Source organism: Chiloscyllium plagiosum, chromosome 7 (assembly GCF_004010195.1).
Source record: "Chiloscyllium plagiosum isolate BGI_BamShark_2017 chromosome 7, ASM401019v2, whole genome shotgun sequence".
NCBI classification, from domain to species: Eukaryota; Metazoa; Chordata; class Chondrichthyes; order Orectolobiformes; family Hemiscylliidae; genus Chiloscyllium; species Chiloscyllium plagiosum.
The window spans coordinates 11,094,235-11,107,852 of record NC_057716.1 but is presented as its reverse complement, the minus strand read 5'-3'; the positions used below and the strand labels follow the sequence as shown (position 1 = coordinate 11,107,852).

Below are 13,618 nucleotides of genomic sequence, written 5' to 3'. Positions count from 1 at the left end.
GGGTTGTATGATGGATATGCAAAATGAAGGAATGTAATGGGATTCACAATTTGGGGATTATGTAATAGGATTTATAAAAAGGTGTGTTGCAAAATGCAAAACGGGGACTGTGCAATGGATAGATAATATGTGCCTGAGGTATGATATAAGTAAGATGGGATTTTTAGTGAATATCTAAAATGGAGGTACATAGAAAGGATATGTAAGTTAGTGGGCATGGAACTGCTCTTGGCATACGTTTTTTAGATATTGGCATTCTCTCTATGGGGCCTAACAAATTTGCTCAAGCTAATCATTCCAAGTTCACCTCATGAACTACCTACTATGCCTCCTATGGTGCCTCTCTTATTTGATGCGAGCCCAATTCTATCACTGGCCCAAGTGGAATTACTAACCATTGCTGTGATATCCCGGGATCCCTGGTCAAACACCATCTCCTATACTGTTTGTGAAAATTATGGAGAAGGGAAGTTGGCACCCCACTTTGTGAGCAGGCACCGCAACATCTTGATGGGCAGGATAATATGAAGAGCTCTGTCCTCCTCCCCCAGCACTGGCAGAGGAGGGTATCATACCAGATCCATGTTTACCACCAGGGTCATTGTGCTCTCAGCCAAGTGGAGGAATGCCCAGCGGCATGGGATCCATTCTGGCAGTTTAGCGCTGCATCATTATCTCACCACTTTCTCTAACTCTGCAACGGTACCCAACATCCCAGCAAGGCACATGCTCAACCACTCACAATGTCACATGCAACATTCGCTAACCTCCCCCCCCCACTTCCACTCACTCATTCCCCCCCCCACTTCCACTCACTCATCCAATTCTCCGACACTGCTAGCCCGGCATGCCCCTCTTTGCTGCCTATTCACATGCTCAGGTCACCTTACCTCCATCTGCACCAACACAAGCAGCCGTGCTAGCCTCCTCAATCCCTCCCTTTCCTTTCAGTCCAGGAGAAAACGGCCCAGAATAGGGCAGGAAGAGCCAAGATATTCAGCTCCTCACCCCCATCATTGAGAATATTCTGACCTGACCACCCAGAATAGCTGACTGACTGACCATGCTCAAGACTATAGACTAATCTCGGTTGCTGCCCTTGACTGACTGTGCCTGGACTCTCTGACTGAAGGGTGGCGCCTTGCTTTCAAGAAGGTGACTCCCCCTGGGCTTAGAGAATGGCTGTTTGGTTGAAGGACATGTCTGTGGGCTGCGTACACAGCTGGCACACAGTGCAGATGTAAAATTGCTGTAGCAGAGCTGTGCAGCAACATGTCCACCCTACCGTCTGTTCACTGCTAACAACAATGACAGGGCAGTTAAGAGTCAACTACATTGCTGTGGATCTGGAGTCACACGTATGGCAGACCATTGAGGATGGCAGTTTCCTTCCCTAAAAGACATTAGTGAGCCAGATGGGGTTTTCAGTCAACCAGCAATGTTACCCAGGTAATGTTCTGGGGACCTGGGATCAAATCCCACCATGGTTGATGGTGGTGGAATGTGAATTCAAGAAAAGGAATCTAGAATTAAGAGTCTAATAATGACCTTTAGAGTCTTAATTCTAGATTTAAAAAAATTAAATTCAAAATGTGGCTGAATTCAAACCCTGGTACCAGAACATTACCTTGATCTCTGGATTAATAATCCATTGATAATACCACCAGGCCATCACCTCCCTGATGTGTCTGCACTAAAAGGTAGGACAAGACAGAAGTACTCAGGGGATAAAGTCCAAAAAGGCAAGGATGCTGTGAGCATCTAGGTAACCTCAAAGTGAGTGAGGTTTAAGACTGTAAGCGAACAGGCCTGAGATGCAGCCTGGTCCTCCTGTGTGCCTGTCCCAGCACGACAAGTGTCTGTGCAGCAGTCCAAAGTGCAGCATTAAAGTGTATTAGTGTACAATAAGTATGTGTGTGTATTACAAAGTCTCCGGCTTTGTAATAGATAGGCTGCAAACAACAGTGAACTCAGTGAGAGGGGCAGAGCTAAACATTAAACCCCAACATTAACAACTCAAGCAGCTAAAGTGAGTGAGAGTGAGAAGAAAGAGGGAGAGGAAAAATACAACTGTGATTGATGGAGCTTCAAGTGTGGGAGAGGGAATTTAACTGGAGAAGAAGCCAAAGTGTGAAACGTGTAACTATGGCCAAGCAGCAAGGTCGAATTGGAGGGAGCAGTAGATGCATCTGAGGAATTGAGGAGCCAGACAGGATAGCCTGAGTTTCAGAAGATAAGAAAATTCCAGGCTTATAGTATGGTCTCATGTTATTCATAGAAAATATAATATAACTGATCACATGGCTCTGACATGGATCTAGAATGGGGATGTGAACAGAGAGGTCTTAGATACTTCAATAAACATAACCTATTGTTTAAAAATGTAAAGAAATAAGTGTTGCAGTACATACAGAGTTGAAAAGCTCTATTTGGATATAAGGAGAAAGCAAGTTAAAGAAAAGTGAATGAACAGACACCCACAGCCCGAATACTCTGGACATGTATCTCAATGTACATGTAGCAGCATTAACTTAAAGCACAAAATAAAGCAGACAGGTGAAGGGTTATGTCATTAGTAAGAGACACAGGAAGATACCTCAATAGTTGTAGAAGACATGAAATGAATGTGAGTAATGAGGACCCACAATTCAGGAGTGCTTAGATCAGCCTAACCTGTTTCTACACTAATCATGAACAGAGAGTTTAGTTGACTTCACCCCTTTGTACTTTTTGTACAGTTGTATTGGCCAACTAACAATATAGTGGATGGAGATCAGATAACTGAGCCCAGACTTTCGAGAACGTTTGCTTTTATTGGGTAACCTCTCATCAGGAGACCCTTTGTTAGAGAGTTCAGTGTACATTGTTGTGGTAAAAACAAATGTTTTTATTCAAAAAGAGTAATAACTTCAAATATGGTGCAACTCTCTAACAAACACTCAACTGATGAGAGGTTGCCCAATAAAAGCAGACACTCTCAAAAGTCTGGGCTCAATTATCCGATCTCTATCCATTATTGTTAGCTGTCCAATGTAACAGTACAAAAGGGATAAAGAGAACACAGAAGATCAATAGAAGTCCTGTAGCATTTATGTATTTCTTGTAAATTGTTCAAGCTCTCTCAGGCATTGCAGTACAGAATCAAATGAAGCCAGAAAATACTATTTGTAATTTTTGAGAAGATTTGTAGCTCAGGTTGAGGTTCAGGTTGTAAGTTTGCTCACTGAGCTGGCAGGTTTGTTCTCAGACGTTTCATCACCATGCTAGGTTACATCATCAGTGAGACTCCGGTGAAGCACTGGTGTTCTGTATGTAGTGATAGTGGGTCTATCATACAAAGAAGCACACCACTTCGACTGGGACAACACATCCATCCTAGGACAGGCTAAACTGAGGCACACATGGGAATTCCTAGAGGCCTGGTATTCAAACCGGAACTCCATCAATAAACACATAGATTTTGACCCCATTTACCAACCTCTGAGAAAAAGAACCAAAAATGATATCACCCACCATAACAGACCAAGACACATGAACCATTTGCTCCTCATGTCTTTTTAAAATCTCTCTCCTCTCACCTGAAAAACGTGTCCTTTACTCTTGAAATTCCCCATCCTAGGGAAAAGACAACTACCATTAACTCTATCTATACCTCTCATTATTTTATAAACTTCTATCATGTTTTGTCTCAACCTCCTACACTTCAGTGAAAAAAGTGCCAGCCTATCCATCCTTTCTTCATAACTCATGTCATTTCCGGTTCTTTCTCTCAGAGGTTGGTAAATGGGGTCGAAATCGATGTGTTTATTGATGGAGTTCTAGTTTGAATGCCAGGCCTCTAGGAATTTCTGTGCGTGTCTCTGTTTCGCCTGTCCTAGGATGGATGTTGTCCCAGTCAAAGTGGTGTCCTTCTTCATCTGTATATAGTGATAACTCAAACCTTCCATTTCTGGCAACAACTTGGTAAAACTCTTCTGAACCCTCTCCAGCTCAATAATATCCTTCCCATAACTGGGCAACCAGAACTAGATACAGTATTCCAGAATGCCCTGTCCAACCACAACATAACTTCCCAACTCTTATACACAAAGGACTGAGCAATGAAGGCAAGTGTGCCAAACATCTTTTTAACCATCCTGTTAATATGTGACACAAACACCAAAGAATTATGCAACTGAACCCCTAGGTCCCTCTGTTCTACAACACTATCCAAGACCCTATCATTAATTGTCTTAGCCCTACCCTTGCTTTTTGTACCAAAATGTAATCCCTTACATTTATCCAGATTGAATCCATTTGCTATTTTCCAGCCAATTGACCAATTTTTCAAAATCCCTTTGCAATCTTAGAAAATCTTCTTCATTGTCTACTAAGCTGCCAATTTTGGTGTCATCCACAAACTTACTAACCATGCCTTCTATATTCTCATTCAAATCATTTATATAAATTCTTACAATATCCAAGATTTGGGTGTGTTTAACTGTAGAGTTTGAATACCCCAAAACCACTACTTCCTTATCTTAATGCAAAGTTGCAAAAAATACTTTTCTTTCTTCCATTGACTCAAAGAGATGATCTGTTCTATGCAGCAACTGCCCCTGCATGAAAATTGACAGTGCTGGAATTAACTGTATCACAGGAGAGCTCTGGCAGTCTGTTATTCCACAGCATGACAATGTCATCTATTTCATATAATTTCTTTTGTTGAAAATAATATTCCTTCTGTCAAGGTAACCAGTATAATGTGGGGTGGACCTTCCCATATCAACCTCACTCTTCATCCCTTCTAGGCCCCTGTCTTATAAATCAACTTGTCCAAACAATTCAACTGTGATACACCACTTAAACAAGTTTATCCAGGTATCTTATAGTATCTAGGCCAACAAATAAGCACAAATTGGATGACAGATAAAACAGTTGCAACTTTTATTGAATGAATAGTTAAAATAAGCAAGCCACATTACATTTAATTATAACATTGTCCAAGACTCCCCAGATATACTTCCCATGTATACTTAAGCTTGGCTGAGCTGGGGAAGCTCACAATTAACGATGGAGAACAAGAAGAAAAGTTAGAGTGCAAATCTTGTTGGAGAGAGGAGCAGAAGTGGGCATACCTGGAAGACCCCTGGCAGTGAGTTAAACACTAAAATAAAACAAAGAACAGTGGATAATTATCAGCGATAGTTTTGCTATTCCATTCTGGGGGTAATAATGGTGCCTTTAATCATTTGCACTCCTTCCTTTGTTCATGGTATTGGTGCTGTTCTATCCTGCAGAAGGATTCAAATGCGCCCTTTGTCTCCATTGATACCATGGATCAATTGTGTCCACGAGCACTCGCTTGAGTGAGGATGCTCTTGTGTTAGCAATAAGTTGTGGCCCAATCAACTCTGCATCCTTTCTGGGATCTGCAGAGAATGTACTTGAAAGATTCTTAGCCTTCTTAAATCCTATTATTCAGTTTGGTTGGCCAATTCTAAGCCAAGTGCCCCAAAGGTCATCATGTCACTGACAAGGCCAGGATTTGTGGCCCATCCTTAATTGTTCTCGAGAAGGTCATGATGAGTCACCTTCTTGACTAGTGTTAGTGCACATAACATGATTAGTCAGCACATCGATGGTAGAAAAGAGAAGGAATGTTGAAGCTAACCTTCCCTGCGATCTTTCTCCAGGATTGCTTGGTTACTTGCTGTGTCCTTCCATCTTTTCATCCCTGAAAACAAGAACCTCATCCCTTGGTTTTAAAGTCTGGGGGAGAGCCTGAGGAGAGGCATCACTGTGCATCCCTCAAGGTCTTTCTTCCACCATTGTTTCTGCCGCTTTCCTTCTTTTCAAAAGATGTACAGTCAGTCTCCAATATATTGATCACTGGCAATTCTCTAAGAAGAATGCTAGGTTTCTGTCATGTTTTGATTTGATTCCCATGCCCGTCAATGTTTGCTTGTTTTCATCTGCTCCCTCTGTAAGTGACTCCCAAGCCTTTTGAGTTATTGCTTACAGCTCGTTGATCCAAAGACACTCCTGTTTCTGATATCAATGGTGGGGCCTGCAACATAGCCCCAAAATTCATCCCACTATAAGAATAGCAAGACAGTCTTATTCCCCCAAAATGTCTGGTTCCCTTAGCATCCACAGTGCACGCAGTGGATGGCTGTTCCACTATTGACCAAATCCGATCATACGGATTTGGGATCCATCTCCTTACTTGGCTCTGAATTATATTAACTGGCTGTTCATCACCTTGGAAGAGACAGTGCACTGCATCTGATTTCCCCCACATCTGGTCTTGCCCTGGCAACAGGATTGCATGGGGAAAACATCCAGATGTGGCTCCCCTTAATTTTACCAGCTCCTTTCCTTCAACTCCCAGCCAAGATCCACTAAAATTCTCCCCTTTAATTTGACACTATGTCCTTAAAATGTTAAGTTTTACCCCCTCTCCGCGGGTGCTGCCAGACCAGCTGAGCATTTACAGCATTTTATGTTTGTATTTCAGATTTCCACCTTCTGTAGTATTTTATTTTCCTTTTTCTTGCTTTAGCCTGGCTTCACATTGATTATTCTTACTTTCCACTCATGACATTTTGCGAGGATGTTCTAGTCAGCAGTTGTTCCTGAGTAACATTTCTCACATGAAAAGAAATATCTGCTGAAGATCAAAAACTACCAGGAGCTGAAGTTTGTTTAGAATGTTAATAATTTGATGGCATACAATTTTAGACACTAATGAACTCCTGTGTATAAGAAAAGTATCTCTGAACCAATTTAATCAGTTTCATTGTCCCATAGTTTCTATCGCTATAGTTCTGATGTTTTATTTTTGTTTTGTCAAATCTTGAGTCTATTCTCATGTAAAGTTGATTTTAAGATCAGCCATAATGTAAATGAATTGAGATGAAGATTCAAGAAATGAATGTCCATATGATGAAGAGGCCAATATAAGACCCAAATCATACATTCAATGGCATAGAATAATGGGAGTGTTTTGATTATCCTTCAAAATTACCCTTTTCCAATCCAGAGAATTACTATCAAAGCTCAAAAGACTTTTGCATTTACAGATTATTCAATGGCACAAAGGAAGGTTGAGTGTAAAATGAGAAAATATACTTTAAAAATAACTGCCAACTACTCAAGTATTCTTAACAGTTCATGAAATGGTTCTTTCATCAGTAACATTTTTAAGTTGCCACCTTTTCTCCATGTAACTCTGAATGCATAGTAAAAGCAAGATTACAGAGCCTTGCAGTGATCAATGGTAAGTGCCCAGGTCCAGCAGGACGTGACTTCATAATCATAGAATCCCTACAGTGGGGCAAGACGCCTTCAGCCCATCGAGTCTGCTCCGATCACTGAAGACCATCCTAACCAGACCCAGCATTCCCATTCCATCCTGTAACTCCCCATTTACCAGAGCCAATCCACATAGCCTGCATATTCTTGAAAGCTACAGGCAATTTAGCATAACCAATCCACCTAATCTAAATCTTTGAACTGTGGGAGGAAACCAGAGCACCCGGAGGGAACTCCCACAGAAACAGGGAGACTATGCAAACTCTACGGTCACCCAAGGCTGAAATCAAACCCAGATCCCTGGCATTGTGAGGCAGCAGTGCTAACCATGGTGCCATTCCACAATCCAGGGTCTTGAACTGCAATCAAACGCCATGAGCCTGATGTGTTGTTTTAATTACAGCTTGATTTGCATAATGTTTGTGGGCACTGGACGTGCGATGAGAACTGAGAAGCGTTAGCCTTGTACGTTGCAATATTTTTGTAAAAAGTGTGAAAAAGGCTTGCCAAGCATTTATTGCATAAGGGCACTACCCCTTCGAAACAAATTAGAGTATGATTGAATGCCTTCATTCAGACTAGACAGGATCAGCTCTCAGTTGTCACACATCGTTGATTCAGAAGTCCTTTTGTCTAAGAGATTAACGTACAGCTGTATGTAAGCCAAAACAAAAAAGCTTATTTTTACAGAACTGACAAAACAATGCAGCACAAAATTGTGATAATGGATTTTTTGTAATGTTGAATCAGGAATTATTTTCTTGTTCTGAGAACAGATTGCGTTGACCATACAAAAGAAAGGTTTTATGCTAACAATGGACCATCATTACATCTCATTTTGATTGAGTTGTATAAAAGGGCCCAGTACATTACTGCAAATGAAGTCTCTGGAACAGAAATTTTGAGATCCACACGAATTGGACAGAATGGGAAAGGTGAAATTAATTTATATTTGATTTATTTTAAATTAATTTCTTTGAACATGTGCAGCCTTAGCTAAGACATGGTTATTTTTTCAGGTTATCTTTTACGAGGACAGGAACTTCCAGGGTCGGCACTATGAGTGCAGCAGTGACTGTGCCGACCTGTCCCCTTACTTCAGCCACTGTAACTCCATCCGTGTTGAGGGTGGCTGCTGGGTGGTGTATGAGAAACCCAATTACATGGGATACCAGTATGTTCTGACCAAAGGAGAATACCCTGACTACCAGCGCTGGATGGGATTCAATGACAACATTAGGTCATGTCGCACTTACTCATATGTAAGTTTCAATTTCTTGAATGAATTTTAGAACTTTCTGAATTTCTGAATTTCCATTTTTTTCTCTTGATCTGTTATTATATCAGATGTAGCGGGCCCTGTAATGTGATGTGATGGATGGTTACAAAACACTGAAGGAATTGCATTCAGAGAATAGCTGCCAGAACCATTTAGCTCTTGAGAACGTTCTGTCATTCAATAAGTTAATGTCTGACCTGCAATCCAACTCCATATCCCTTGGACTAGTATCCTTAAATATTGTTGGATAACAAAAGTCTATGAAGCTCAGAATTAAAACTAAAAATGGATCCATCAATTGATGTTCGTTGAAGAGAGTTGTAAACTTCTGTAGCACTTTGTTAATAGAAATCTTTCGGAATTTCATCCATGAAACATTTGATTCAAATTTTTGGCTTGTGTCCCCCAGTACTGGCCTCCTTAATCAGTGGAAATAATTTCTTTGCATCTATGCTTAATAGCTGGAAAACTTTGATTAAATCACTCCTTAACCCTTTTACTTGCAGGGAATAAAAATAAATCTTATTTGTATAATCTTAGAGTCCAGGTGTCAGTTTGGTAAATTTTGGTAAATACTCCCACCAATATCCTTGTAAAGTGGATAGCAGCGAGAACTGCTCCTAATACCTCAGGTATGGCCCAACCAGCATTGCTGAAGCATAACTTTAACCTGCATGTATTCTCAATGTAATTTGTGCCTGTTGATCACATTATATGGATCTTTGTTCTTGGACTTTTGAGTCTCTTTTGGTTTCTACGCTCTATAGCATTTTGACACTCAGAAAGTACTCAAATTTATCCTTGTTTAGTCCAAAATTTTCTTGACATTGAAATCAATTTGCCAGTGTTTAATTTAGTAATATCCATTTTTAATTTAATGTTGACTTTTTCTTGTCCTACCTGGAGCTGAAATATTTAAAGCATATGTGGGTTTCAGCACTTTAAGTAGTCATTAGTTGATCACTTAAGAGCCTCAGTTGGAGGTGAGCTGGGAAACTGACGCTAGACCCTTCCCACCTAGAACTTAATTTCTGGGTGGCAAAGGGTACACTAGTCTGCTTACAACCCATTAATTAAAGTTCACTTCCCACCTCCAAGTCTGCCACTTCCATGGAGGGAAAGAGTAGATAAAGAGAAACAGAATAAGTATGAAGAAAATATTTATTTTGAACTTGACATTTTGAGAATCTCCTACAATTTATTATCTTCAGGAATTAAGTTGGACCGATTAAACTGATCCCTTTCTAGTTCAGTGTGTGCCCTGAGGCATTGCATTAACAATGATCAGAGATTGTTAACTTCATTGTGGTTGAGTTCCAGTTCTCACATTTTGCAGGGAGTTTAATGAAAAATTAGGTAATTGAGTAAAATAAGTGCACCAGTGCCTTCTAAAGGTTCACAGCTAATGATCTAACTCTTAATCTCTTGAAGTTGCTAGTTGCTTTGTGCATTAATAATGGTGTGTGTTATTAACAAAATCTTATTTTCAAAGTAAAATTCAACACATTGTTTTTGGCAAGTTTTGTCTCTCTCTTATTTGCATGTTTTATTTACATTAGTGTTTTTGGTTTAATGATTTTCTAAACTCTATAGTCCAGTGATGGCTCCTACAGAATGAAAATTTACGAGAGGCCTGACTTTGGAGGGCAGATGATGGAATTCATGGATGACTGTCCATCTGTCTACGATCGTTTCCGTTACCGTGACATTCATTCCTGCCATGTGATGGACGGTTACTGGATCTTCTATGAACATCCCGATTACAGAGGGCGACAGTACTTCCTGAGACCCGGTGAATACAAGAAGTTTAGTGACTGGGGAGCAACTTGCCCAACAATTGGATCTTTCCGCCGTGTAATGGATGTCTAAATATTTTGACAAGCTCAATGCTGGTTCAGAAATAAACACAGTTTTGACTGCTACAATTATGAGTCTTCCATTCGTCTTTATTAAGTAATGCAAATATTTCTCAATATTTTAAACTTTAAACTCTGTATTTAGACAGTATCCCATTTCTACTACATTGAATCATGACCAGATGGCAGTCCTGTAGATTACGTTTAGTTTTTTAAACCAGTATGGCATTTGACGGCCTCCAGACAGCTAGGCAGCTCTTGATGCCTTTTGGAAATTCCAGTTAGCCCCTGAAAATTGGTCTGAATAGGCCTTTAAAGAACCTTAACTGGCCTATCCTTGCTATTTGCCTAGTCCAGTTTGTAGAAATGCAGCCTCAGTGCTATATATAGCATGCTGCTGTGTCTTCAGATGGAAGATACACGTGGAGTCAATGGAAAGCCCTGAAACCAGGCTCCGGGATGATGTTATGTGCATGTTTAAAGTAAGTCTGGCAGTGGACAAACTTCCTAGCGATGCTTACTAGTTACAATGATTATAGCGAGGATTTCAGTGCTAAATTGCTGCACCCCTCAGCAGGAGGTCCAAGTTTGTGTGAGTCTAGCACTACTTGATGATAACCTGTACTACATAAAACTAGCAGGAGGTGGCAGTGGTGAAAGAGAAGAGAGTAACCACAAAAGCTTCAGCATGGCCCAGGCTTCCTTAAAGCAGGCCCAGAGGCTTTGATGCAGAAAGAAGTGTACACAAGGAGAGAAGGCATTTTCCCACTGAGGTCCAGGAGAAGTTCCTGAAAATTACTGAGAAAGGTTGTGGGTGCAGGCAGTCATTGCAGTGAGTATTAATAGTATCACAGCATGAACCTGAATGCAATGTGGAAAGAAATTTAATAGCCTCGTGCATGTCATAAAATCTATAATGGGGATGGGGATGGGGTAAATGAAAGAATAAAGAGAATGCCTGCTTAACCAGGAGACAATCGTGCAGAGCTACGCTTTCTCCTCCCTCTTCCAAATTCTTCTTCCATCTGGATGCCGTTCTCTGGTCTCATAACTTCATAGAATGTTTATGGAATCCCTGCAGTGTGTGGAAACAGGCCCTTCAGGTCAACAAGTCCACACTGACCCTCCGTATTTCACCCAGACCTATTCCCCTACTCTATTACTCTACTTTACCCCTGACTAATACCCCTAACCTACACATCAGTGAACACTATGGACAATTTAGCATGGCCAATTCACCTAACCTGCACATCTTTGGATTGTGGGAGGAAACCGGAGCACCCGGAGGAAACCCACGCAGACACGGGGAGAACGTGCAAAACTCCACAACACAGTTGACCGAGGTTGGAATCAAATCTGGATTCCTGGTGCTGTGGGTGAGAGGTGCTAACCACTGAGCCACCATGCCACCCTTCTTTGACATTTTCATCGTGAACAGCCAGCTAATGAGAGACACTGGTGATCTCAATTTCTCTGCTTCCCTCATTCACCCTAAATTATCTTTCTCTGAATCTGCAGCGCTCAGCTATCTCAGGTTCAAATCTATCATGATGATCAATTCTGCGCAGCGTTTTTCTACCTCAGACCCAAGACCTATAAGCAGCACCTGTTTGTCCTGGTAAACATACTGTTTCCAGCTATTCCTGCCAGATTACGGATTTCTTTCTTTTGCCAACTCCTTTTTGGCCCCATATTATGTCTCTCCCGATCTAGATCCACGAACTTCCACCATTTTAACAGTATCCCATTCCCTGACCCTAACGATCTCGTTTTTTATGATGAATGTGCAATTCAGAGCCCTAACCAAAGCTAACCCTAACCCATCCAAACAAGTCTGACGGCTTCCTGGTAAACATACTGTTTCCAGCTATTCCTGCCATATTACGGATTTCTTTCTTTTGCCAATTCCTTTTTGGCCCCATATTATGTCTCTCCCGGTCTAGATCCACGAACTTCCACCATTTTAACAGTATCCCATTCCCTGACCCTAACGATCTCGTTTTTTATGATGAATGTGCAATTCAGAGCCCTAACCAAAGCTAACCCTAACCCATCCAAACAAGTCTGACGGCTTCTCTCTTGAAAGAAGCTCAACCAGTGTCCATTCCTCATCACCTTCCTCTGCTTGCATGAACACATTTTCACATTAAAACTATCAGCCAGTTGGGAGAAAATGAGCACTGCAGGTGTTGGAGATCGGTTTCAAAGAATGTGTGCTGGAAAAACACAACCGGTTAGGCAGCATCCGGGGAGCAGGAGAATCGACATTTCGAGCATAAGCTCTTCATCAGGAATGAGGATGTGGCCCAAGGAGACTTGGTAGATGAAATAGGGATGAAGGTACTAGGTCGGAGAGGAGGATAGAGCGGATAGGTGGGAAGGAAGATGGACTGGTAGGACAGGTCAAGGGGATGATGCCAAGCTAGAAGGTTGGATCTGAGAAACATTTCCACCCCCACCTCCCCCCCCTTTATCCCAGATCCAACCTTCCAACTCAGCACTGCCCTCCTGACCTGCTCTTCCTATTCATCTTCCTTCCCACTTATCTGCTCCACCCTTCTCTCCGACCTATCACCTTCACCCCTACTTCATCTACCTATCACATTCTCAGCTATCTCCCCCACCAACTCCATCCCCTTCCATTTGTCAATCAGCCAGTTGGATTCATATCTGTCATTGGGAAAATGGTGGAATCCATTATTCAGAAGGTGGGAGCGGATCATTTAGAAAATCATGATATAATTGGGCAAAATCAAATAGGTTGTTGAAATGCATATCATGTTTGACAATTTCATTAGAGTTGTTTGAAGATGTGGAAAGTTTGGACAAGTTGTCCATGTATCCATTGGAGTTTAGGAGAAAGTGAGGACTGCAGATGCTGGAGATCAGAGCTGAAAATGTGTTGCTGGAAAAGAGCAGCAGGTCAGGCAGCATTCAAGGAGCAGGAGAATTGACATTTCGGACATGAGCCCTTCTTCAGGAATGAGGAGAGTGTGCCAAGCAGGCTAAGATAAAAGGTAGGGAGGAGGGACTTGGGGGAGGGGTGTTGGAAATGCAATAGGTGGAAGGAGGTTAAGGTGAGGGTGATAGGCTGGAGTGGGGGTGGGGGTAGAGAGGTCAGGAAGAAGATTGCAGGTTAGGAAGGTGGTGCTGAGTTCGAGGGTTGGGACTGAGACAAGGTGGGGGG

General features: G+C 41.7%; 1 protein-coding gene across 1 annotated transcript; it reads left to right on the top strand.

The window, feature by feature from the left end:
- The first annotated feature begins 8,124 nt into the window (after positions 1-8,124).
- On the top strand, positions 8,125-10,500 carry LOC122551324 (gamma-crystallin M2). The gene is made up of 3 exons (XM_043693033.1): positions 8,125-8,231; positions 8,316-8,558; positions 10,169-10,500. Exons 1-3 carry the CDS (start codon positions 8,223-8,225, stop codon positions 10,442-10,444), a joined length of 528 nt encoding a protein of 175 aa, XP_043548968.1. The 5' UTR covers positions 8,125-8,222; the 3' UTR covers positions 10,445-10,500.
- The last annotated feature ends 3,118 nt before the right edge of the window (positions 10,501-13,618 follow it).

Coding starts and splice junctions, on each gene's coding strand:
- LOC122551324 (XM_043693033.1), top strand. Junction 8,559..10,168: donor CATGTCGCACTTACTCATAT/GTAAGTTTCAAT, acceptor TAAACTCTATAG/TCCAGTGATGGCTCCTACAG.